The 27,921-nt window shown below is 37.2% G+C and overlaps 1 protein-coding gene across 1 annotated transcript in view; it reads right to left on the reverse strand.

Moving 5' to 3' along the window:
* Window positions 1–587: 587 nt before the first annotated feature.
* Window positions 588–27,921, reverse strand: part of SELENOT (selenoprotein T) — a 31,824-nt gene continuing 4,490 nt past the window's right edge. Inside the window, exons 2-6 of the mRNA XM_027543604.1 lie at window positions 10,522–10,632; window positions 9,771–9,897; window positions 7,525–7,612; window positions 5,185–5,338; window positions 588–4,636 (exon numbers count right to left, since the gene is read on the reverse strand). Of these exons, the coding sequence (XP_027399405.1) occupies window positions 5,214–5,338; window positions 7,525–7,612; window positions 9,771–9,897; window positions 10,522–10,632 (451 nt within the window). The 3' untranslated portion in view covers window positions 588–4,636; window positions 5,185–5,213. The remainder of the gene's footprint in view (window positions 4,637–5,184; window positions 5,339–7,524; window positions 7,613–9,770; window positions 9,898–10,521; window positions 10,633–27,921) is intronic.

Raw genomic sequence — 27,921 nt, forward strand, 5'->3', positions numbered from 1 at the left:
ACCAGCTTGAACATCTGGAAGTTCATGGTTCATGTATTATTTAAATACACTATATGTATTAATACCTTAAAAACAGTGTCTCATTTCTAGATCATTTGGACTATTAAGAGATGAAATGCAGTAGCATTTTCTAATACATTAAAAAAGTATTTAGGTGGAAATATCATCAGCATACTTCCCTGCAAACAGATCTGTTCTTAGCAACTCAAGAATAGGCATAAACAAGAGTGGTAATTGTTTTTTTCTCTAGTAAGAGTTGCTAGTACACAAAGTAAATGAGTATAGCCAGTGGCCCCAGGGAATACTGGCAGCAACCTGCCAGCCAGGTTCTAACACTTTACTAGCCAAGCCAAGCGATCCAACACTGGTTCCATATATTCCAGATAATTCCCAGGTACCTAAGCACTTGATCTCAGCAGCTTATAACCACAAAGCCATAAACCTGTCTTACACAGTTATGATCCTGAATAGGAAGAAGGTTGTGTGCAGGGAATAAAGTCAATAATTAGAGAAAAGTAGACTTAACATGTCAGAATTATTAGAGTGGATATTATTTGAGAAAAAGAATCCAAAGAATGTAACTCAAGTTTCAACGAAGTGATTTGAGACTTTATCAACATTTCATATTCCTTTCCCATTCTCCCCAGGCCCCCACAAAATCTCCCAAATTACGGTGGAGGCGCATAGAAAATGAGACTAACTTTACATTGGATTTTTCTATTACATGAAAATTAATCTTTTCCTTTTGGGAGGCTTAAGTTTAGAGTGGGTTTCCCTAGTGATTTAAGAACTCTACTGTGGTTACTACAATAAAACTAAAAGTATACATTTTGCCTACTCAGAATGGTAAAAATTTAAATACTCTGCCTTGAGAAAATCTGACAATTCAAATGCGTTATTTTATACTCAAAGATTTAACATTTCATTTTAAAATACCCACCCCCAAAAGTCTTATTAACCCCAAGGATAACAAATATACTGTATTGATAAAACAGATTAATTGGGACAATTAAACCCTCAATTTATTTCCTTTAAAACAATCTCATCTCGTTCCGTTTCTTCTTCGAGGTTCTCATTTTACTGACTGTCTTGTTCTTAGTAAGTCATTCTACAAATGTGAAGTGAATGTGGAAAATCTGTTCCACAAGCTACATCTGTCCTGAGCTCTCCGCACTCTGACCTCTGGTACCTCTGCGACTGTGCTCTTCAGTGTGGACCTCAAACTGAGGGCATTAGCATTATCTGGAAGCTGGGCTAAAGTACAAATTACTGGAACCTCTCTCAGACCAAATGAATCAGAATCTCTAGGGACAGGATCCAGGAATTTGCCTTAATTGTTCTCTCAAGTTGTAAAACCACTGCTGCTACACCTTTGCCTAGATATCATGTTTCCTTTTATTTTGCTCATGCTTAACAAAGGCAACAAAAGACATTCCACAAGCCTCGACAGAGAATGGGTGATTTAACACTCTTCCCACTGTTCCTGAGACCAACTTCTATTTTTCTCAACTTCTATTTTTCTTCAGTTCAGATCTGTATCTGCTTCTATTTGTTTTTAAGCCTAGAGGAAAGCAGCCAGGGACTTTGAAGGAAAAGGCTCAGCTGGATTTAAGGAAAAACAACTTTGCTTTCTCTTCTGAGACTGTTAAACGGTCTGTATCAGTCAAGACAGAAACCCTCATTTTATTTCTCTCCAGATTTGGGGATGTTAGCATGACTTTCACAGGGATTCTGGAAGTTAGGGGTGAAGGACAATAATCTCAACTGCTGCTCTTTGCTCCACCTCAGCACAGAACATACCACAGAGCTGCTGAAAAGCACACACTGAAGTACACACAACTGGCCCATCAGGTTCAGGAAGCAGTTTAAGGTCCAAGAGTATTAAGACTAGAGTGCCAAACTGCGGGCGGGGCTGCTGCGTGGGAACGGGGGTGTGTTAGCACTGGGTGGGTTAGGAAGCCATTAGAAAGCATCACTTGATAACAACTTTTACAACGACGTAAAATTTCCTAAATACAGTTATCAAGTGTTCTAACCACAGAGTCAGCTTCAGAAAGGAGGGATTCCTTTCACATCAGCTTAATAAAAGTTTATTTTCACAATGCTATAGAGGTAAGCCCCTGAACTTCAATTCCTCATGTTTCTCTCAAAAAAGATTTTAAGTCTTAGTATTAAATATCAAATCATGCTTTAAGGTTCTGTAGGCTATTTTTAAAAATCAAAATTAATTAAAATTGTGACAATGATAAAATGCCAACCAATCAAAGTCCCAAACTAATAAAATTCAAAATAAGAATGATTAGGATCCTGTTATATTTTGATAGTCATGTTTGATCAACTGCTATCATTAATCTCAGTGCCATGAGTTAATAATGCACATATATCCTGAAAGCCTATGTTTTTTGTACATTTTGTTGCTGAGGTATAAAGCCAGGTTTTACCAACTTTTCTTTATTAATCTAATATATAATCTCTTCCACAAAGCAACTACGTAAAGACCCCAATAACATTAACCAAACTGGTGTCACGTTCTATGGTCTCCTAATTAACACAGTACATAAACATTTATAAACTATACAGCCACAGCAATTTATAAGCAACTATGTAATAAATTTTGAACTGTTAGGAATATAATAAAGCCACATTTTAAATAGCTTTCTCTTTTTTTGTATTTTTTTATATTCACACATTCCACTAATTTCTTCACTAGACTCTATTAAATCTTAAATTTAAATATGGCTAAACATAAAATAATATTGAAGGGTGTCAACAAAATAGTTGAGTTTTATCAGTGACCAAGTCACTTAAAGCTATTCTTCAAAAGACGAGTCATTCACCCAAGGCAAACATGGAAAAAGTTAGAATTAAATCTTAAATTCTTCATGGCTGGCCTGTCAGACACATGGGACTATCTAAGATTCAAGTTTGGAAGTTCTAAATGTCAAAAGGCTAACCATCACTAGTGGAATGTCTGGTGCTGAAGAAAGACCCTGCACAAACTCAACAGTGTGTTCAACTTGTAAGAGGGAAAAAGTCTGGGCTGGTACAAACCAAGTTAACAGGGCTTTAAACCCTAGTCAAAGACAGCAAAATGTTATTACACCTGAGTAATAACCTCCAAGTAACCTCTAGCTTAAATTATATTGACTCTTGCCACAGTGTGATCTTAGGTTAACAGTTCTGCAGCCTTAATTAAAAGGATAAGGCATTTAATCAATTTTCTGTCATGAATTATTAGGCTAACTTCTGTTCAGCTAGGGACTGCAGTGTGTTCTACCTTGAGGCTGTCGCAATCATGATAACCAGACATACATTTTAACAAATATTCACTGACAAATGAAGTATAACATTGTGCAAAGTGTTTGGTGGACTCAATATTGAAACATCTCATAACTTTTCCATAAATCCCTTTTCTTCCACTAACAAAACTGGACCTACCACTTCTATTCCTACATGGAAGCTGAAGTATGGTATGACTGTAGCTATATGACTATTTTTCTACTTTATGGCCCTATTTCTGCTAAATTATAGTCTTTATCAATTTAAATTAAAAAAAAAAAACAAAAAACCTATCTTTTTAGAACTCTGGAAAGACATTAAATTCACCAAATAAAAAAACTTCAATTTTGTTCTTCAAATATAATACAATTCTGATATATGATGTCAAGTTAAATTATTAGACAAGTGATCTCCATGTACCTAACATTAATGTTGTAAAGAGGTTTAACTAAACTTTCTTTAGTGAAGCAAGTTTCAATTATCCTAACAATGGTGAGTGACCTATTACTAATGTGTGAATCTAAAGTGTGTCGCCAAGGAAATTATCAGTGAGTCAAAGGACAAAAATTTAGGTAGACAATTGTTAAATATAATGTTAATAGGTACGCTGGGCAATGAACTTGAACTTTTTATTTAACTTTATATCTGTTTAGTTTTTTATTGAGTTAAGTATAAAGGCCCAGTTAATCAACTCATTAAATTGGTCAAGGCAGAACACTTGAACTACATAACAGGATTTAAAAAGCAGTTGGTCTTTTAGTAGTTCTCTGGTAATCACACACGCACACACACACACATACACAATTGGTAGAGTACTCTGGATATAGGATTTCCCCCCCATAATCTTATATAATATGCTGTTCACAATCTGCAGTATTTTGAAAACTATATAAATTGGACACGACCAAATTAGAGATGTCTGATAAACTCTTATAAAGTATTTGGGAACTTCAGCTCTAGTCCCCAAAAGATCAATTTTAAACTATAAAAAAGGAAAATTTATATAAAATCACAACAGATTTAACAGAAATCTTTGAAAAAAAAAAAATTGTAACGCAATTTTCTACTTTTGAAAATATGACCAAGAAAAAAAAAGTACAAGGAGTATGTCTGCATTTTTTAAAACTATTAACTGAGTGGATCTGGGGAACAAAAAAAGCTATACAGTATTATTGCACTCCACGAATGTGCAGAATTCCAAAATGTGCCAGCACTGAAAAACTGCCTTGCATTGAGGTTTTCCAAGAGGTACAACGAGCCTGCCAAGAAAGCATCTGGTCTGTACTAACAGCTTGCTGTCTTCAGTACAGGCCTTCATAATGTCAGTCACGCTGCTCTTGCAAAAATCCCTTAATGTCTGAAAGATACAAAGAAAAAAAAAAGAGAATTTTATTTTAAAAATTCACTCTTATAAAATTAACTTGCTGATCAGAAAAGAACTGAAAACAGCTCTGCTAAACAAAATTAACTTTCACCCCTCCATGTTCATGCACATTTGCTTCTAAATTTTCTATCGTGATCATGTGAAAAGAAATTGCATAGTCCTAAGAACTAGTTATTTGACGGTAAAGAGAGGGTTTATATGTACAATACAGGTATAGTACATGAATTCTAGTCATTAGGAGTTCATAGTCAAAAAAATGCTATTACCCGGCCCAGTTATTAAGCTTTAAACATAAAACTAATAGCACAACCTTACTTTATGGTCCAAACTCTCTTGGACACTTATAAGTTTTAATGAAAAAGACATTCATTTGTTAAATCTTAAGTTGGAAACTCAACTGACAATAAATGTAATATCTATTATTATATATGTATATCTAGTATACTAATATATATGTAATATCTTACCGATTCATGAGAATTAACTGATACCTATAGTTATTGCATTTTTAAACTACTTACAAAAGAGTTTTCAGTGCTGATAGTTGGGGCTATGATCGATGGTGTGGGATTGAATCCATATGCACGTTGAGCTTCATTTCATTGTCAAGAATTTGAACCAGCTGTTGCATGGATGGAAGGTGACCAGATTCCAACTTAGACCACACAGGTACATCTACAAAAATAAATGGTACCGCCCTCTCCAAATTAAAGATGATTCTATAATAGACATTCATTCTACAAATATGTACTGTACTCTATGCACACAGCTGGAGACAGAATTAAGCTTTTTGCTTTTATGAAATTTACATTCTAGTAGAGGAAATATAAAAAGAACTATACAAATAGCTACAAAGTTACCCTTGTACACTAAAAATTAAAACCAGAAGATGCTACAAGAGGGATATATGAGGCTGGGAAGGAGCCTTTGTACTTACTGTTATTAAAACAGAGATACTATTAAAATTGAGAGATATTATTATTAAACATAAAAGCTAAAATATAGAAGAATGGTACAAAGGAGGCTGGAGAGGTAAGCAGGGATTACATCAGGGATCAAAAAACTATAAAGGGTGAGAGAGCAAGCATGTTTAGTTCAAGAAGATATATAGTCTGTCCCAGCTACTTAAGATCCATTATAGCCCCAAAGCAGTACCAGGCAACAGATAAATGAATGGGCATGGCTGTGTTCCAATAAAACTTTATTTACAAAGCAGGAAGCAGAAGATATGGTACACAGGGCCATGGTTTGTCCGTGCCTATGTTACATCATGCACGGCCTTTTGTCCATGTTAAATGTTCTGGTCTTTATCTTGAGAACAAAATAAAGCCATTTAATAAATTTGAGGCAGTGAAGCAACAAGATGAAAGGTGCATTTAAAAAAAATCTTCTTTTAAATAACTCAACTGTTTGGAGAAGGTGTCAGCAAATTTTTCTGTATAAAGCCAGACAGTAAATATTTTAGACTTTACAAACCAAGAGGCAAAATCAAGGATATTATATAGGTACTTATATAAATTTTTCATTGATGAAACACAAGACTCTAGGTATGAGTACTGAAATTTGAATTTCATATAATTTCTATGTCACAAAATATTCTTTTGATTATTTATCCATTAAAAAATGTAAAAAGAAATTCTCTAGTGGTACAGTGGTTAGGATTTAGCATTATCACTGCAAAGGCCTGGATTCAATCCCTGCTCAGGGAACTAAGACCCTGCAAACCACATAAAAAAAAACCAACAAAATCACATAAAAAAAAGTAAGCCCAAAAAACCCCAACAAAACCACATAAAAAAAACCAAGCCAAAAAAACCCAACAAAACGTAAGCACCACCTAGCAACAATGGATGGACCTAGAGATTATCAAACTAAGTGAAGCAAGCCAGACAAAGACAAATATATGATATCACTTATATGTGGAATCTTAAAAAAAAAGAAAAAAAAAAAAGATACAAATGAGCTTATTCACAAAACAGAAAGACTCACAGACACAGAAAACAAACTTACGGCTACGAAAGAGGAAAAGGATTAGGGAGAAGGATAACTTAGGAGGCTGGGATTAACATATATATGTTGCTTCCCATAAAATAAATAAATAAGGACCTACTGTATAGCACAGGAAAATGTACTCAATGTTAATAACCCATAAGGGAAAAGAATTCAAAAAAGAATATATATATACATAGAGAGAGAGGAATCACTGTACTGTATATTTGAAAACTACATGCCATCGTAAATCAACTATACTTCAATAAAAAAAAAACTTTTAATAAAAATAAGTAAATAAATTTTAAAACTGTAAAAGCCATTGTTAGCTCATAGGCCATACTATACTTGCCAACCTCTGGTTCAGACAATATGTTAAAGGGTAACAAGATAAATGTGGCTTGGATTAGGGTGGCTAGCAAAGAAGATAAACAGAAGCTGATCTTTGAAAATTGTAAAAAGTAGAATTGAGAAAAATTGGTAATCCATTAGATATGGAGAGCAAGTGATGTTATCCTAGGTTTCTGACATGAGCAACTGGGTAGAATGATAATGATGCCATTAAATAAGTGAGAAATGCCAGGAAAGGAGCAAATGGAGTATAAAAGAACTGCAGGAAGCTGAGGCAATCAACCATTTGGGAGTAAGCAATGTTTAGGATTCCTGGCTACATACAGAACATAGAAGAGCAGTCTAGAACTCTCCAGACTATACATTCAAGGGTCATCACACAGATGTTATTCTAAAGCCATGGGAGTAGCTGAGGACCATACAAGGATATAATTTAGCATAGTATGAAAAATAGAAAAGCCTAATGCTTAGTATAAATCATTTAAAATTTATTACAAAATGCAAACTGAATCAGAACCTACCATTCAAAGTTATCTCAAATGCACCTGTTGACATACACTGGTTTTCAATCATGTTGCTCAAGAAGAATACCATCATACATGCATAGACCTAAAAGAAAATACAATAAAACACAACAGGTTAAGTCAGTCTCAAATCAAAACAACATGACAAGTAATCTTTTAAATACAGTCTCATTTTTATTTGGTAACTGTTCTTTTTAAATCTACCTGAAGATTATATACAACTACTCCCTTTCCATATATTCAGATAATGTACACAGCAAACTGCAATACTAATTTGCAGCTCTATATATTCTGAAGAATTTATATATGTTATTCCTAATGTAAAGATAAAATTTCTGGGGACTTCCCTGGTGGTCCAGTGGTTAAGACTCCACACTCCCACTTCAGGGGGCATGGGTTTGATCCCTGGTTGGGGAACTAAGATTCCACATGTGGCCAAAAAATTGAAAAAAAAAAAAAAAGATAAAATTTCTAAAAATCTCATAATAGCCTTAATAAGTTAAACATAAGAACACCAGCTTAAGATGGATTCATTTTAGCATTTTTATGATCTAATGTATGAATTCCCAGAAGACTAGTGATGCAATCATCAGCAATTCCATGTATTCAATACAAGCCGTCCATGTTCCAAATAAATCATGTGAAGTCAAACTGGAAAAAAGTAGGTTAGAAAGCACTAGCATATTAAGTTACATTCATTCACTTTCTGAAGGCAAATCCATACCCTCCCAAGAAATTAAAAGCTCCTGCTGGACAGAAAGGTTTTAATTTAACAAAATCACCCAACCAAAAGTAGGATGTAGTAAGGATGTCAATTCACAGCAAGCTGCTTCAGAAAAATAAATTAAAATGCCTACAGCAGATGAGAAGGAGCTTTCCCCTAGTCCCACTTGAGCTAGCTGGGCTCTGATTTCATAGAAGTTATCCAGGCATTTAGGGACAAAGTTTGCTTTCATGAGAACAATACACAAGGAAGTGTCACGAAAGCTACAGCTTTCAGGTATTCTCTTCCACAGTAGATAAACAATGTGTTAAGTCTATACAAGTAAACTGCACTAAAGATAATGTAGAATCAACAGAATTAACAAACATGGCACAAAACACTGTCGTAAGTACTCTTAATCCTACATAAGAAAACATTTTGTTAATAAGAGTAGATACACATCTCAATTAGAAGTAGCACCTGAGGATGTTTATGTTAAGAAGTCTTGCCTGCTACTGGAAATTAAGTGATTCTGTAAGAAAAAGAACAGCTTTGTTATGAGCTGGCTAAAGGTTGTCTCAGCACAGAACTAATGGATAAGACAGAGAACTCCAAAAGACAGTAATTCTTAGAAGGAAATCTAAGCAATATCATTCAAGAGAGAAACAAAAATTAGTCCTATTTCTCATAGAAGAAAGGTAGACCCTGCAGAAAAATGATTTTAAGTAAAACAGATGAGAGCTCTAGAAAACAGTACGCTGCAACAAGACCCTACAAAGAAGAAAGCAGCACAAGATCCTTACGTATATTTATACTGATTTTTTCCAGTTAATTTGCTTTAGATTCCTCATGGACAGAAACATCAAAGAACAAATAATAAAAACAGAGAGTTGGATAAGAGTAAATTGGTGGAAATCTCATTTTTAATGTGAATAAACCTATTAATACTCATTGCTGCTACTGCTAAGTCGCTTCAGTTGTGTCCAACTCTGTGCGACCCCATAGACAGCAGCCCACTAGGCTCCTCTGTCCCTGGGATTCTCCAGGCAAGAATACTGGAGTGGGTTGCCATTTCCTTCTCCAATGCATGAAAGTGAAAAGTGAAAGTGAAATAAGCGACCCCATGGACTGCAGCCCACCAGGCTCCTCCGTCCATGGGATTTTCCAGGCAAGAGTACTGGAGTGGGTCGCCATTGATAAAAGGCCTACATTGTGTATACATTGTTTTGCTGTATGACCTGGCCCAAGTTATACAATCAAAATCAGGTATGAAATTATTTTGTGCCCAGGTTCTACTAAAGTAACACTTCTCTATCTTTCAAACAATAAAACATAAGACCTAATCATTCTTAATATATAAATATGGAGACTACAGCCAAAGGAAGTTAAGTGCTTTGCCAAGAGGGAAAAAAAAACAAAACTGGTTTAAGTTGAAATAGCACATGTAAATGGCAAAAAGTACTTAAAAAAAGAAAAACCCACTAGACTATTTCATTGACAACCTAAAAACCTAAAGGTATCAAACCTATTATATACATACCTTATTTTCTTGGCCCCACTGCCAGATGCTAGGAGCTTGCATGCCAAAGAAAGCAAAAGGATCCTTGCCAACAATTATTAAGCCTATTAATACTAGCTTGAAGACTGACAGGAAAGATGCTATGTGTCTATCAAAAGAAAAGAAATAAATTAATCAGAAGCTGCAATTTCTCATCTATTTCAAAATTTCATAAGTCAAGTCTATGTGTATAGACAACACTAAATCTAAAAATTGCTAAATATACCAGGAAAAAGCTAGTAACTAATTTTTTTCTCTTCAGGAAGTCCTTGTTGTTTATCCATTTTAAATATAGCAGTGTGTACCTGTCCATCCCAAACTCCCGTAACTAAATTTTACTGTGCAGCATAAAACAAAAATGTTTAAGATCCTGGAATCAATCAAAACTTAATTTATAAAATTATATATAGCACTGATAGGTAAAGATACTATTATTTTAACAGTACACAACTTTGTACCATTGACTTGATTTATTGCCACAATAAAAATTAAGAAAAAACATCTTTAGAAGGGTTGCCATCTCTGAAATGATCTTCTTTTCCTTCTTACAGAAAAATTCTTTGGTATTTGGCTCAAATAAACTTGCTATTTACAAAACTGTTCTCTGTAAAGTATAACCAACTAAGAAATTATAATAACAAAGGATAGTTAATTCAACCAATTCATAAAAGTTTATTGACAAATGAGAAAAAAATTCATTTAAAAGCTCCTTAATAAGCCAACATTTACTTACCTATATATTGGTTGAGGGAGGTAATTCTCTCCTTCTATGCGGATGTCAGGGTACCGCTGGCTAATAACCCGCATGTACTCCTCAAACACCCGCCTGTAACCTCAGGAAACACTGCAAAAAATAAAAGTGTTTTCATTAAGTGGTTTAGAATATGACTAGATTTATTTTGTAGTTACAGGACTTCCTTGGTGACTTAGTGGTAAAAAAAAAAAAAAAAAAAATCTGCCTGCCAATGCAGGAGACACAGATTAGATCCCTGGGTCAGGAAGATCCCCTGGAGAAGCCAATGGCAATCCACTCCAGTATTCTTGCCTGGAAAATCCCGTGGACAGAGGAGCCTGGCAGGCTACAGTCCATGGGATCACAAAAGAGTCAGATATGACTTACTGACTAAACAACAACATTTTGTAATTATATAAAACTTAAAAATTATTACCAAGATTAAAAATCTTTCTCAAAACAGTCATATATTAGTAATGACTGACGGTGTATAAATGGACTTTTCTCACAAATGAGTTATCTTACCTTCAAGTAAATCCTTCTATTAGAACATTAATCTTTACAGATGTGGGTTATTGTTGAAGAAGCAAATGCCTATTTACAGAAGTCACCATATCCTCAACTTCCAAATACCGTTTTTCTGTTTTTTTGTTTATCAACAACTGTATAAACAATGAAATGAAAACAACTCATTTATCTGAATTAGAGACATTCAAAATCTGGACACAGGGGACTTTCCTGGTGGTCCAGTGGTTAAGAATCCGCCTGCCAATACAGGGGACATGGGTCTGATCCTTAGTCCAGGAAGATTCCACGTACCACAGAGCAAGTAAGTCCATGCACCGCAACTATGGAGCTCTAGAGCCCATGCCCTGCAGCAAGAGAAGCCACCACAACGAGGCCCATGAACAGCAATGAAGAGTAGTCCCCCTTGCCGTAACTAGAGAAAGCATGTGCACAGAAATGAAGACCCAGTGAAGCCAATAATAAATAAATATAATTTTTTAAAAAGTCTGGGCACAGGAATCTTAAAAAAATGCTAAGGCGTTAGACACAACATATTGTTTCTTATTCCAACTCTACCCTTAACTGCCTGCTCAATCACAATAAAAGAAACTTTAAAATTTCTTAGATCCCTTCTGACTCTCTACTTTACAAATAAAAACAGACTGAGAAGATACTTTTCAGCAATGACAGTAATCCATGTCATTACTCCAGAAATTAAGTCAACAGCATCCAATCATCTCCATTAAAATCTCTGAATAACTAAACTGTGGATCTATATGTTGCTCCAGGAAGAAAAGGAAGATATGCCACCAGAATGCATATACAGGGGGACAAAAGTGCATTGAAAACTTACTAGTAAGACACTGACTAAATAAACTGAAGACACAAATAAATGAAAACATTTCATGTCCATGGATTAGAAAAATTTAAATTGTTAAAATGTCCATACTTTCCAAAGCAATTTATAGATTTAATGCAATGCCTAACAAAACTCCAATGACATTTTTCACAGAAATAGAACAAACAATTCTAGTACTTGTATAAAACCAGAAAAGACCCCAAGTAGCCAAAGAAATCTTTAGAAAGAAGAATAAAGCTGGAGGCACCATGCTTCCTTACTTCAAACTATGTTACAAAGCTACAGTATGTATGGCAGGTGTATAAAGGCACAGAGATCAAGGAGACAGAATCCAGAAATAAACCCACACATACATATGCTCAAGTAATTTATAACACAGGAGCCAGGAATATAAAATGGGAAAAGGATAGTCTCTTTAATAAATGGTGTTGGGAAAAGTGGACATGCAAAGAATGAAAGGAGACCACTGTCTTACATCATACACAAAAATCAACTCAAAACGGAAGTTGAACAGAAGATCTGAAATCATTAAACTCCTAGAAGAAAACACAGGGCTAAGCTCTTTGACATTGGTCTTCATGATGAATTTTTTGAACTTGACATCAAAAGCAAAAATTAGTAAGTGGAGCTACAACAAACTAAAAAGCTTCTGCACAGCAAAGAAACCCATCAATAAACAAAATGAAAGGACAATCTACAGAATGGGACAAAATACTTGCATATATAACTTCCAATAAGGGGTTAATATCCAAAATATATAAGAAATTCATATAATTCAATAGCCAAAAAATCAATAATCCACTTCAAAAATGGGCAACAGGGGAATTCTCTAGTGATCCAGTGGTTAGAACTCAGTGATCTCACTGTGGGAGACTGGGTTCAATCCCTGGTCCAGAAACTAAGATCCTACAAGCTGCAATGTGGCCAAAAAAAGAAGAAAACATGGGCAAAGGAACCTGAATAGACATTTTTCCAAAAAAGACATAAATATGGCCCAGGAACACTTGAAAAAATGCTCAACATCATTAATCAACAGGGAAATGCAAATCAAAACCACAATGAGTTATCACCTCATACCTGTTAGGATGTCTATCATCAAGAATACAATATAAAGCAATGAAGGTTCCACTTGGTAGGAAGAAATAGTATCAGTAATTGATAGCAGGACGAAACCTGAGATGCAAGCTTTGTCAATCATACAATCATCCAGGAAAAAAAAAATATCAACCACCACCATCACCAGCCCAAACTGCTGCTGCTACTAAGTCACTTCAGTCGTGTCCAACTCTGTGCAACCCCATAGACAGCAGCCAACCAGGCTCCCCCGTCCCTGGGATTCTCCAGGCAAGAACACTGGAGTGGGTTGCCATTTCCTTCTCCAATGCGTGAAAGTGAAAAGTGAAAGTGAAGTCGCTCAGTCATGTCTGACTCTGTGACCCCATGGACTGTAACCTACCAGGTTCCTCCATCCAAGGGATTTTCCAGGCAAGAGTACTGGAGTGGGTTGCCATTGCCTTCTCCACACCAGCCCAAACTAACAGCATCAAATTTATATCTGACAGGGAGAATAAGTCCAAATGTTAGTAGATCTCAGTATAAGAAAACTCACTAAAAAAAAAAGAGAAATTCACCACTCTTTCTTTACAAATAATACTTCTTCTACACTGAGAATGAAAATTTCACAAAAGATAAGTACGAAATTTTTGCAAAAGGAGACATGTCTCTATTAACTAAACAAAAGAACTTAAGACTCTCCAGATACTTTATGTTTACGAATAAACATTTACTTTATCCAACATTTTATCATTACTATTGTTAGATTCACCAAGTATTGGTCTTTTTGCCACAACTGCTTTCTATATAAGAGAATTTTAATGTTGCTTTTGTTTTGAAGATATTACAAAAATAATGTAAAGCACTTATGTGCTTTACATTACCTTTTTATACTGCGCATGGGGTTCAAACCAGTTAATGTGGGAATCAAACCAGACAATCCTAAAGAAAATCAACCCTCAGTATTCATTGGAAGGGCTGATGCGAAAGCTGAAGCTCCAATACTTTGGCCACCTGATACGAAGAGCCAAATCATTGGAAAAGACCATGATGCTGGGAAAGATTGAAGGCAAAAGGCAAAGAGGGCAGCAGATGAGATGTTAGATAGCATCACCAACTCAACGGACATGAATTGGAGCAAACTCCAGGAGATAGTGAAGGACAGAGAAACCTGATCACAAAGAATCAGACATGACTGAGTGACTGAACAGCAACAACTTACACACCTAACTACCTTGAAACCAAGAAATGCCACATAATTTCAATGCCTAAGTTTGCATCAGTATTTACAATGGAGTTGATGATCTAAAATGATAATATGTAACTTTTAATGCAGTATTTGAGAGCTGGAGACTTGAGCTGAAATTTCCTTTTTTATAGACAAAGAGGAAAAACTGAATCCCAGAGAGATCAAGTGACTTCAGATATGGTCCCCCTTAGTCAGGGCTGAGACTGGAACACAGACTTTATGATTTCAGATCCTAGGCCCTTTCCATTAAACCTCAACAAGACAGTTAGATGATGTAAGAGCTAACTTTTCCTGTGTCCACAAATCTCTGCTACTTTAAGGCTACAATCAAGTATCCATAAAGTAGCAGAGAACTCTTGAGGTTCTTCTGATGAAGATACAGATTCTCCCTCTGGGAGAACTAAGCCTGTGGGTCCCACAATCCTCGTCTTTGCTCTAGGAGTTCCAACCCTTCTTCAAGGGAAGCCCCAAGAGGCCCAGCTAGAGAGGAATGTCTAAGTACAGGCAACACACAGGTTAGATTCCTCCCTGGCTACTGTGCTCAGAAATCAGTTCTCCTGGTCCCAACCCCTCAGTTAAATCTCAGATCTTTGTATCAAACTCCACACCATATTCTTGAATCAACCCATAATCTTGACATCTAAAAAGGACTTTAAATCTGTAACTTTCTTCAAATTTCCAGTTATAAAATGAATAAGTCAAGGGGATGTATAATGTACAACATGGTTGACTATAAACTAATAATACTGTATTTCATATATGAATGTAGCTCTTGAAATCAAGTTTTCATCACGGAAAAAAACCCCAACAATGTAACTATGTGCATAATGACAGATGTTAACTGGACTTATTGTGTGATTATTTTGTAATATATACAAATATCAAGTCACTACACTGTACACCTGAAACTGTTATATCTCAAAACAAACAACTGTATATTTATTTCTGAAAAATGAAGCAATTTACAAGACTGACAACATATTCTTAGACAAGTTTTCTCATACATAAGTAAACATTCCTCCCTATATTTGCCTTCAGATGTGTGAAGAAAAAACAAGTAACTTTTTTCCTATATAATGATTTCCCCAAAATGTTAAAATTGTTTTGAAATAGCAATCATTATTGCTGACAGATGTTTTCCAAAATAAAACATATCTAGTGTTTATCGAGGTATGAAAGATGTTAAATTAAAGGCACACATGGTAAGGAATCAGTAATCATTTCACATCCACCACTACACCCAGCTCTTTCGACTTTTCCACTCTTTCTGGGTCAGTGAGTAAAACTATATAACTCATAGAATACCTTCAACAAAATAAGTATGTGAACATACTAAAAACATGTTGTAGCTGCTGCCTATTCCTTCGGCCCCTGAACCAAAGTTCTTAAGAAGTAAATTAATCCACCTGCAGTGCAGGAAGGGAATATTAATCCACCTGCAGTGCAGGAAGCACAGGAGACAAAGGTTTGATTCCTAGGTTGGGAAGATCCCCTGGAGAAGGAAATGACAACCCACTCCAGTATTCTTGCCTGGAAAATCCCATGGACAGAGGAGCCCGGAAGACTACAATCCATGGGGTTGTAAAAGAGTTGGACACGACTTAGCAACTAAACATATAATCACTTTGAAATCTCTTCCTTGTGATACAAAAATACCTTACAATAAGAAGCAACTTTTGCAACTGCTAAATTTAAAATATTTCACATAGTACTTCTCAAAGATTAATTTTGTAAAAGAAAGAACCTGCATACAAACTAGATGATCCTTTCTGTAATAAACAGAAAGGAAATTTAGGAATGGTCATGCTCCAGGCAAGAACACTGGAGTGGGTTGCCATTTCCTTCTCCAAAGCATGAAAGTGAAAAGTGAAAGTGAAGTCTCTGGGTCGTCTCCGACTCTTCGCAACCCCATAGACTGCAGCCTACCAGGCTCCTCCGTCCTTGGGATTTTCCAGGCAAGAGTACTGGAGTCGGGTGCCAGGGACGGGGGAGCCTGGTGGGCTGCCATCTATGGGGTCGCACAGAGTCAGACACGACTGAAGCGACTTAGCAGCAGCAGCAGCAGCATGCTGTTTCAAATACATTCTGTGCTTTTTTCAGTCCATCGTGTTTCAGTCTAATTCATGGTACCAATCATCCCACTTTTCCTTTTCTATACCAACATCTGCCCGTAACTGTAGTCAAATGCCTGCTTACATCAAAACCTACCCCTCCTATTTCCTTACTAAAGGAAAACAGGGCAAAATCTCAGCTATTTGTTGTTATAAAATAAAACCTTGTGAGTTCTTTCTCTTTTTTGCATCTCTTGAACTTACCACCCTCCCCCTCTTTTATTCAGAATAATCTCCCCTCCAATCATCAACTACCCACACATAGGATTGGCTCCTGTTTCTACAATAAAACTCAACTTCCTCCCAGTATCTGATGTTCCAGAAATGCAAACCTGTCCCAGGAAGACCTGAGTGCCCTCTCTAAAAATGAAGAACCAGGATTTTAAAAAGTAACTATCAGGACTTCCCTAGTGGTTCAGTGGCTGAGAATCTGTGCTCCCAACGCAGGGGGGCCCAGGTTTGACCCCTGCTCAGGGAACTAAATGCCACTAGCTAAGAGTTCACATGCACCAATGAAGACTGAAGACCCAAAACAGCCAAATAAATAAAAAATATTTTTTTAAAAGGGAACTCTCTCCAGACAGGTGAACATTTAATCAGAGCTGTTGTGGGTAGAGAGGGGTAATCTTTTAAAAGGACTAGGGAGAGGAGATAAATCAATCTTCAAAGAGAAAAAAAATAAAATATTTTACTGAGAAAAGTACAAGTGTGAGCCAGGGGAAGCGTGAACAAAGTCCCCTCAGACGGTTCAGCCTTACATTTAGCTCCATCCTGAGGCACACTTGCTTTCCTGCCTTTGGATTCTGTACTCTTCTTTTAGTCATTTTAAATGGATTTCCAAATATGTTGTTTAAACCAGTTTAAATTAGGTTTCTCTTCTTGCATTCTAGGAATTCCAACTAATATTTCCCCTGTGCTGAACCCAGAAAATCAGGAAGGTATTTGGTAAATACCACGTCTTATAACTATCAACAGCACTGACCAGTCCAACAGTTCACTGATCATTGAAAACTGCATTTTTAGATGTAATCTTTATTTCTCCTTGTTCTGTTTAGTAGACAAACTAGTAATGGACATTTGTCTAGTGCATCCCCTGCTATGCTCTAAGTGCTTTAAGCAATGAAATCTGAACAAGGGGTTCTATAAACCAAGAAACAAGATATTTGGGGTGAATAGACAAACCTGATAAATGCTTTTTAAGAAAAACTACAAACAAGAATGCTTACACAGTGTTCATAGCAGCACTATTTATAATAGAGAAGACATGAAAGCAACCTAAATGTCCACTGACAGATGAATGGATAAAGAAAATGTAGTATCTGTATACAATGGAATATTACTCAACCAGGAAAAAGAATAAAACAATTTCATTTGCAGCAACATGAATGTACCCAGTAATTATCATACTAAGTGAAGTTAACTCAGACAAAGACAAGTATATGATACCACTTACAGGAAGAATCTAAAAAAAGATGCAAATTAATGTATGCAAAAAACAAAAGTAAGACTCACAGACATACAAAACAAACCTATGGCTACCAAAGACAAAAAGCAGGAGAGAGATAAATTAGGAATTTGAGATTAACAGATAAACACTACTATGTATAAAACAGATAAAACAACAAGGACTTACTGTATAGTACAGGGAATTATATTCATTATCTTGTAATACCTCTAATGGAAAAGAATCTAAAAAAAAAATTGAACCACTATGCTGTACACCCAAAATACTATAAATTAACTACACTGTATTTCAATTAAAAAAAAAGAGTGCATACACACTCTGACTGAAGATCAAAATAGAGACCAGAATTTGCTCAGCATTTTTAAAAGTTGCAAAACTTTTAAACAGGTATGAGCTTACCAGGTTTTAAGAACGGTATTATATGAAACCAAATGATATCCATTCCACTTGCCTAACTCTCAGAACACTGCAATGGCCACCACAGTAAAAACACCTAGGATTACAAAATACACCTAACAAAGCTTCTAAGATTCCAGGTTTCTTGAGTTTATTCCAAAGATTTGACAAACATAAAATTCAATAAAAGATCTGTTTTTATTCTCTCTAGTCTTTGTGTCTTATTCTTGAGGTGACTAGTTTCTAGTTTCCCTATACCTTTGGCATAACATTTCAGGAAATCTTTTGCTGCAGACTATTCCATAAAGAACTAATAAATTGTATAAGTTCCTCAGCTCTTTGTGGGGAAGGGATTTTATCTCTTTAATCTGGAAAGCATTTCTCATCAACAGATTTATAAGATATATAGCCATTCAGTAAAAGGGATTAGATGAAAGCATTCAATAAATGGCAACTCACCTGCATTTTGCAAGAATTTTTGTCTCAACTTAAAATATTTCACATAATTTCATGCTTTTATTCTTTTCAATACATTGTTTTAAACTGAGGTATAATTCACATGCCATAAAGTTCATCCTCAATGCATTTTTATAAGTTGTCAGAATGATTAGGAAAAAAACAACACTGTGTTCTATGCTAATTCATTGGCCAAACTAGAGATGTCTCCAGGCTGCTTTACTGCTTTCCTGTTACTCCTATGCTTTTACCAGCATGCTGCAGACTGATTTCAGATATTAGAATCAGATCAGATCAGATCAGATCAGTCGCTCAGTTGTGTCCGATTCTTTTCGACCCCATGAATCGCAGCACGCCAGGCCTCCCTGTCCATCACCAACTCCCGGAGTTCACTCAGACTCAATTCCATCGAGTCAGTGATGCCATCCAGCCATCTCATCCTCTGTCGTCCCCTTCTCCTGCCCCCAATCCCTCCCAGCATCAGAGTCTTTTCCAATGAGTCAACTCTTTGCATGAGGTGGCCAAAGTACTGGAGTTTCAGCTTTAGCACCATTCCTTCCAAAGAAATCCCAGGGCTGATCTCCTTCAGAATGGACTGGTTGGATCTCCTTGCAGTCCAAGGGACTCTCAAGAGTCTTCTCCAACACCACGGTTCAAAAGCATCAATTCTTCGGCGCTCAGCCTTCTTCACAGTCCAACTCACATCCATACATGACCACAGGAAAAGCCAGAGCCTTGACTAGACGAACCTTTGTTGGCAAAGTAATGTCTCTGCTTTTGAATATGCTATCTAGGTTGGTCATAACTTCCTTCCAAGGAGTAAGCGTCTTTTAATTTCATGGCTGCAGTCACCATCTGTAGTGATTTTGGAGCCCAGAAAAATAAAGTCTGACACTGTTTCCACTGTTTCCCCATCTATTTACCATAAGGCCAGGAACCTTAGAAAGAAAACCACAAACAGGAACCTTAGAAAGAAAACCACCAACAGGATAAGTAGTAGGGGTATCTCAGAAATGAGAGCAGCAGAAAGATGACAGACAATAACACAATGAATTTTGGAAGGTTAGCCCCACCCGTAAAGATGGCAGCCAGGTAAAAAAGGTTACTGAGTATGGAGTACATTCAAAACTGATGTTTTACATGTATCACATTCTACGCCTAAAAGCTACCAAACTGAAGTAGAGGCCAACCAGGTAAAAATCCAACTGAAAGGAACAATATTAGCACTGTTCAACACTCCAGTTAGAAATTTTTAAATGGCGGTCAGGGGGAGAAGACAGATTATGTCATGACCTGAGTGGCCTACCACGGGATTGTATTCATTTTTTCGATAAATATTGCCTGATGGCAGGTACTGTTTTAGGTTCTAGATATTCAGCAGCAAGCAAAACAGACAAAGATCTATGCTGTTGTGATGCTGGCAACATTCTAATGAAGAAAAGAGAGTAAGCTGGTAACAGTCTAATGGAGAGGATACAATTCATCAATTGATAATATCTGAAGCTGTTTTCCTTGTCTTGCTTGAGAAACAGGAATGAAAAAAATGAAACACCTGAGGGACTATGCAAAAACTGTCACAACTTCAGAGTAGAAACAGCAAAAAAAAAAAAAAAAAAGATTCAAAATAAAAGCCTACATCCAAAAACATTCTGCAAGAAGAAAAAAAGAATGATAAAAAGAGATAAGGAAGGACTGTAAGAAACCGTGAAACCAAAAAGCAGAAGAAAAAAATATATATATTTGAGGCCCTAAAAGAAGTAAACTGATGGGTGAAAAACTGAATCAGTAATAGGTGAATAATACACAAAAATTACAGATCTGAGTAGTATCATCAATACAGGGGGTTTATTGATAAACCAGGTCTCTTTCCTATAGAAAACACCCTGAGAGACCACAGAATATTTACAACAATTGATCACAATTGGTCACAAAGAAAGCCCAATAAGTATGTGGATGAAGAATGTCATCAGCTATCTCAGTCAGCAAAGCATGCTGCAACCATTAAGCCATCAGCCACAGAAGACACCCCCAGCTGCGCGCCCTGAGGGGATTAGGGACGGAGAAAAACAGGATACTGGACCTAGACAGTTAAAGTACATATCAAAGAAATTTCAGTAAGCCCAGACTCTTGCAACTTCCCACATATAGAAAAGCGCTAAATTCATTAACCTGAGAGGTTTTTCTTTCGTTCATTCTTTCATTTCTTCCAGTAATCTGACACTCTGATAACCAATTTTTTTTTCCTGCAAAAACTCCTGGTTCCTCCCCTACCTCTTCGTAATAGTCCCTTGTTGATGAGAGGCTGTCTCCAAGGGCTAAGTCCTCAGTACGTCCGTGGAATAAAACATGACAGCAAATGTCACGTTCTCTGATTACAGAGAAATAAACTAGAGAATTCTAAAAAACCCAACCCACTGTAAGATCTTCTAGTAAGAGAATTACCTAGTTTAACTATGTCAAAATTTTAAATGTGATACCCATTAATGTAATCATAATATTTTACTTATATGGATTTAGTTTATGGAAATGATTGGACAAGTACACTAGATAACTGACAGTCACCTTAACAAAGTAATTTTATGAAAAATTAGGACCAACATAGGACTTCTCCGGTTGACCGGTGGTTAAGAATCCACTTGCCAATGCAGGGGACACAGGTTCAATTCCTGGTCTAAGAAGATTCCAAAGCCCAGGCACCACAACTACTGAAGCCCACGTGCCCTAGAGCCCATGCTCCACAACAAGAGAAGCCACTGCAACCAGAAGCCTGTGCACCGAAACTAGAGAAAGCCTGTGGCAGCAATGAAGACCCAGTACAGCCAAAAATATATACATTCTAAAAAAAGAATAATTAGGTCAAACATAAATGTTAAACAAAAGACTGAGTAGCTTAAATAAATTAAAGAATAGCTATGGACTTCCCTATAGCTCAGATGGTAAAGAATCTGCCTGCAATGCAGGAGATCCAGGTTTCATCCTTGGGTCAGGAAGATCCCCTGGAGAAGGAAATGGCAACCCACTCCAGTATTCTTGCCTGGAGAATTCCATGGACGGAGAGGCCTGGCTGGCTACAGTCCATAGGGTCACAAAGAGTCTGACACGACTACGTGAGTAACACAAAAAGAATACCTATCTTATGGAATACTATGCCTGTTGATACTCTTGCCTGGAAAATCCCATGGATGGAGGAGCCTGGTAGGCTGCAGTCCATGGGGTTGCTAAGAGTCGGAACCGACTGAGAGACTTCACTTTCACTTTTCACTTTCCTGCATTGGAGAAGGAAATGGCAACCCACTCCAGTGTTCTTGCCTGGAGAATCCCAGGGACGGGGGAGCCTGGTGGTTGCCGTCTATGGGGTCACACAGAGTCGGACACGACTGAAGCGACTTAGTATAGCATAGCATGCCTGTTGATACAGAACAGTATTTACTGATATGAACAGATAAGTGATGGAGGGGAAGGCAAATTTCATAAAACCATACAACTATGAACTATGAACTCATTAATATAAAATATAGCATGTGTCTGTGAAGAGTCAGCTTGAAGGAAGATTCTTCAAAATGTTATCAAAGAGCTACAAGTGTTTTTCATTTTCTTCTATATACTTTCTTTTTTTATTATTTTTACAACAAACAAGTTATTTTCATAGTGAAACTGAGAAGGAACCTGTGGGGCTTCTGGGCACAGAAGCCTTTTTTGTCCCTTGTTTCTTGTAGCCAAGACTCCACCCTCCAGGACACTCCCTGAGTTCCAAAGGGCAGCAGTTCCAAAGCAAGCACTCTGGTGCTTGCTTATAAGGAAAGGAAACCACCCGAGGTGAGATTTAAGAGACCACAGAAGCTCAACCAGACCACCTGGAGCCCTGCACGCACCCTAATCCTGTCAGCAACCCCATCCAGAACTACTGTATAAAACTCATGAAATCCCCCTGGGTTGGGACACAAAGCAGGAGTCTGCTCTGCCTTCCTTTGCCTGGCAAACCAATAAAACTGATGTGTTCAGTTGCCAAGCTGTGTCTGACTCTATTTCGACCCCATGCACTCTAGCCCATCAGGCTCCTCTTCCATGGGATTTCCCACCAAGAATACTGGAGAAGGTTGCCATTTCCTTCTCCAGGGGGTCTTCCTGACCCAGGGATCGAACCCACATTTCCTATTTGGTAGGCAGATCCTTTTCTACTTCACCCAAAACTCTGTCTTTGAGATTCAATTCAGCAGCAGTGTACAGAGAAGCTAAGCTTTCAGCATCAACTGTCAGTAATCTATCTTAATTTTTTTAAAGGTGAAAGCCAGTAAGTAAAGCTTTCAAAGGTTTATTTACTGAAGTTACCATTATAACATTAACAAGAATACAAACAATAAATTACATAATGAGCACTTGATAAACGGCAGTAGCAGATATACTGTGCTGGGTGTTTTTAACAGATTATCTGACCCCAGCTCTCCTTATTTCTGTGTACTCTGCCTGCATGCTGAGTCAGGCTTTATTTGCATGTGTTCTTCCTCTAGCTAGTAAAGCTCATCTTCTGTATCTCCTGATAGAGTTCCGCATACCCTTCAAGATTTCATTTCCTTCTCTGCAAAGCCTTCCAACCTCCTGAATAGGTAATCTTTCTTCCCTCTGGGTTTTTAAGACTTCTTTTAGAACACTCAGAACAGAATATTTGACTGTAATATTGTTTATATGTCTGTCTCTCCTACCAGACAACTGGTTTTTAAATGTTGCAGTTTAAAAAAAAAAATCATGTCTTCCTAAAAACTGAACAGAAAGAGAAAACAAGTGGTATGAAAAAGGGGGCATTAAAAACCAAGGACTTTGTTGAGGTTTGACAGAAAACAACAAAATTCTGTAAAGCAATTGTCCTTCAATCAAAAAACAAATTAAAAAAAACTAAGGGATTGATTATCAGTTCTTGCTAAAATCTACGTGGCCACGATTTCTGATCAATTTCAGGCTGCATCTCAATCAAGATAAAGTATTTGAAAACATGATTTTCCTTTTTGGAAAGCAGGGAATATCAATGAGATGAACTAGAGGACTCCAACTACACTCTTACATGACAAAGATGTAAAGGAGACATACATACATGCTTTCACTTTTTTCCTTTAAGTTTCTTAACAGTACTTAATAGAATATTAGAAGTAACAGTGTAGAGATTCCTTAAAAAACTGGAAATAGAACTGCCATACGACCCAGCAATCCCACTGCTGGGCATACACACCAAGGAAACCAGAATTGAAAGAGACACATGTACCCCAATGTTCATCACAGCACTGCTTACAATAGCCAGGACATGGAAGCAACCTAGATGTCTATTGGCAGATGAATGAATAAGCAAGTTGTGGTACATATAGATGCCCATCAGCAGATGAATGGATAAGGAAGTTGTGGTACATACACACAATGGAGTATTACTCAGCTACTAAAAAGAATGCATTTGAATCAGTTCTAATGTGGTGGATGAAACTGGAGCCTATTATACAAAGTGAAGTAAGTCAGAAAGAGAAATACCAATACAGTATATTAATGCATATATATGGAATTTAGAAAGATGGTAATGATGACCCTATATGTGAGACAGCAAAAGAGGCACAGATGTAAAGAACCGACTTTTGGACTCTGTGGGAGAAGGCGAGGGTGGGATGATTTGAGAGAATAGCATTGAAGTATATTATCACATGTGAAATAGATCGCCAGTCCAGGTTCGATGCATGAGACAGGGTGCTCAGGGCTGGTGCACTGGGATGACCCTGAGGGATGGGATGGGAGGGAGGTGGGAAGGGGGTTCAGGATGTGTTCAGGACACAGGTACACCCGTGGCTGATTCATGTCAATGTATGACAAAAACCACTACAGTATTGTAAAGTAATGAGCCTCCAATGAAAATAAATTAATTTTAAAAAATAAAAATAAATAAAAAAGAAGTAACTAGAATACAACCAACATCCTTATTGTATAGAAGAAAAAGTTGAGAGCTAAAGAGATATATAATTTCCCCTAAGTGATGCAGAAGATAAAAAGGCAGACCTTTTTAGACCTCCAAACTGCTGGTCCAGTAAATGCTCAGTTTCCCAGTAACTACACCATTCAAAATTTATGAGGTTTCTAAATGATATATTAAATTTGATTTTGGCTACCACTTACCTTAATGGCAAACTGTAAGGAAACAATGTTCTAATTTTCTGTAAGGAGATAAAATCTTAAAACCATTCATATTTTACTTACATTTAAATGCTTTGAACTAAAGTACTTCATTCATTATTAGGAAGAAACAACTATTATACGCACAGCATTCAGTTAGCTCCTGCTATTTATTTTCAAAATGGTCAAAACAAAATGATGACTAAATTCTATACAACTTTAAACATATACCACAGTGGTAGGTGCAACCGCTACCATTTTACTTCCCTCTGTAGCACTCTACCACTACTCTACTATCTGGATCAACTTCCTATTACTCCTTTATTTCACTGTTTCCAAGTAGTTCATTCTTCCCTTTCAGCATCTTTCTAAAAACCAAAATTTATCTCATAATCATTAGTGTGTCACAGTTTAAATGGCCATATTTTTTCCCTTCTGAGTGCTGCATAAAATAATGGTGTATCTTACAATCTATCATATCTTAGCTTTGGAGAAATATAATCCCTGCTATTTTAAGTTTTTAGTTTCAGTTACTGTGACTGTTTGGGAGAAGTGAAACTTTCTTTGTAGGATTTTGCCATGGCGACTCTGTTTTTAGTTTTAAAACTGAACAAACAAAACAAACTTGTGGTTACCAAAGGGGATGGGGAGGTGGTAAATTAAGAGTTTAGGATTAACATATATGTACCACTAAATATAAAACAGGTATAGCACAGGAAACTACACTCAATATCTTATAACAACCTATAATGGGGAAGAATCTGAAAAAGAAAATAAATATAATATATATATATATCTATCACTTTACTGTACACTTTAAACACAACATTGTAACCTAACACTTCAGTTAAAAAAAAAATTCAGGATTCCTCCCCTTTCATTCTCCCACTACACACACACAAATCTGCAAAAAACTATTATTTCCTTATACCATTTATCATTAGACATTGCTCCGGAACTGAGAAGCCACCTTTGACACCTCTCATTCCATGCCACCTCTCCAGCCCCTCAAATATATAATCACTAGGAACTAACTTAATCTCAGAAAGATCTCTTAGACCTGTCCCTTTACTTCTGCCACCACCTTTCTATTCCAAGCTCCACTTTCTCTTGCCTGGGCAATTTCAAGAGTCCCCCTAAATGGTCTCCCTGTATCTATTTTTTGTCCCCTGTAAGGGGCTTCCCTAGTAGCTCAGACGGTAAAGCGTCCGCCTGCAATGCAGGAGACCCAGGTTCGATTCCTGGGTCAGGAAGATCCCCTGGAGAAGGAAACGGCAACCCACTCCAGTATTCTTGCCTGGAGAATCCCTGGACAGAGCAGCCTGGTAGGCTACAGTTCATGGGGTCTCAAAGAGTCAGATCTGACTGAGCGACTAACACACACAATGTCTTTCCCACAGTGATACCTACTGATTTTTCCTTAACATGGCCCTCCAGACCTTCCAAGGTCTGTGCCACCTTCTATCTAGTCTTTGAGGTCAGGAGCCTTGGCCTCAAGAAATTATGTTCTCTCCTATCATAAGGCCACCGAACATGTTATTGCTCAAAAGTGCTCTCTAAATATATTTTAACCTTCAAATCTCTGTTCAAAGTACATTTTCTCATGGAAACCTTCCCTGATCTTGTGACTAGGTCTCTCTCATACTACATTACTTTCCTATTGCAATTAACTTCCGTGAACTTCCTGATGTTCAAGTTGGTTTTAGAAAAGGCAGAGGAACCAGAGATCAAATTGTCAACATCCGCAGGATCATGGAAAAAGCAACAGAGTTCCAGAAAAACATCTATTTCTGCTTTATTGACTATGCCACAATAAACTGTGGAAAATTCTGAAAGAGATGGGAATACCAGACCACCTGATCTGCCTCTTGAGAAATCTGTATGCAGGTCAGGAAGCAACAGTTAGAACTGGACATGGAACAACAGACTGGTTCCAAATAGGAAAAGGAGTTCGTCAAGACTGTATATTGTCACCCTGTTTATTTAACTTCTATGCAGAGTACATCATGAGAAATGCTGGGCTGGAAGAAACACAAGCTGGAATCAAGATTGCTGGGAGAAATATCAATAACCTCAGATATGCAGATGACATCACCCTTATGGCAGACAGTGAAGAGAAACTAAAAAGCCTCTTGATGAAAGTGAAAGAGGAGAGTGAAAAAGTTGGCTTAAAGCTCAACACTCAGAAAACGAAGATCATGGCATCCGGTCCCATCACTTCATGGGAAATAGATGGGGAAACAGTGGAAACAGTGTCAGACTTTATTTTTGGGGGCTCCAAAATCACTGCAGATGGTGACTGCAGCCATGAAATTAAAAGACGCTTGCTCCTTGGAAGGAAAGTTATGACCAACCTAGATAGCATATTCAAAAGCAGAGACATTACTTTGCCAACAAAGGTCCGTCTAGTCAAGGCTATGGTTTTTCCAGTGGTCATGTATGGATGTGAGAGTTGGACTGTGAAGAAGGCTGGGCGCCGAAGAATTGATGCTTTTGAACTGTGGTGTTGGAGAAGACTCTTGAGAGTCCCTTGGACTGCAAGGAGATCCAACCAGTCCATTCTAAAGGAGATCAGCCCTGGGATTTCTTTGGAAGGAATGATGCTAAAGCTGAAACTCCAGTACTTTGGCCACCTCATGCGAAGAGTTGACTCATTGGAAAAGACTCTGACGCTGGGAGGGATTAGGGGCAAGAGCAGAAGGGGACAACAGAGGATGAGATGGCTGGATGGCATCACTGACTCTATGGACGGGAGTCTGAGTGAACTCCGGGAGTTGGTGATGGACAGGGAGGCCTGGCGTGCTGTGATTCATGGGGTCAAAAAGAGTCAGACACGACTGAGTGACTGATCTGATCTGATTGCAATTAACACAACGATAATTTTATGTGTTGTCATGGATTAATGACTGCCTTCTATTCTTGCCTTTAACATCTATGAGAGCACTGAACTGAACTCCCAGCACCAAACAAAGCACCTGCATAGACCTGGGGCTCAACTATTTGTTAAACATACAAATATTTGTCTAAAAAACTATAACTCAAAATTTCTCAGATTTCCTCCATTCAGCATTTTACTAATCTTGATCAATATTAACATCCAAATCAGTGTTTGGTCTTTACTTTCTTGCCTCTATACTATGAAAGCAAAGGCTAAAAATTGGCA

Source organism: Bos indicus x Bos taurus, chromosome 1, assembly GCF_003369695.1.
Source record: "Bos indicus x Bos taurus breed Angus x Brahman F1 hybrid chromosome 1, Bos_hybrid_MaternalHap_v2.0, whole genome shotgun sequence".
Classification (NCBI taxonomy): domain Eukaryota; kingdom Metazoa; phylum Chordata; class Mammalia; order Artiodactyla; family Bovidae; genus Bos; species Bos indicus x Bos taurus.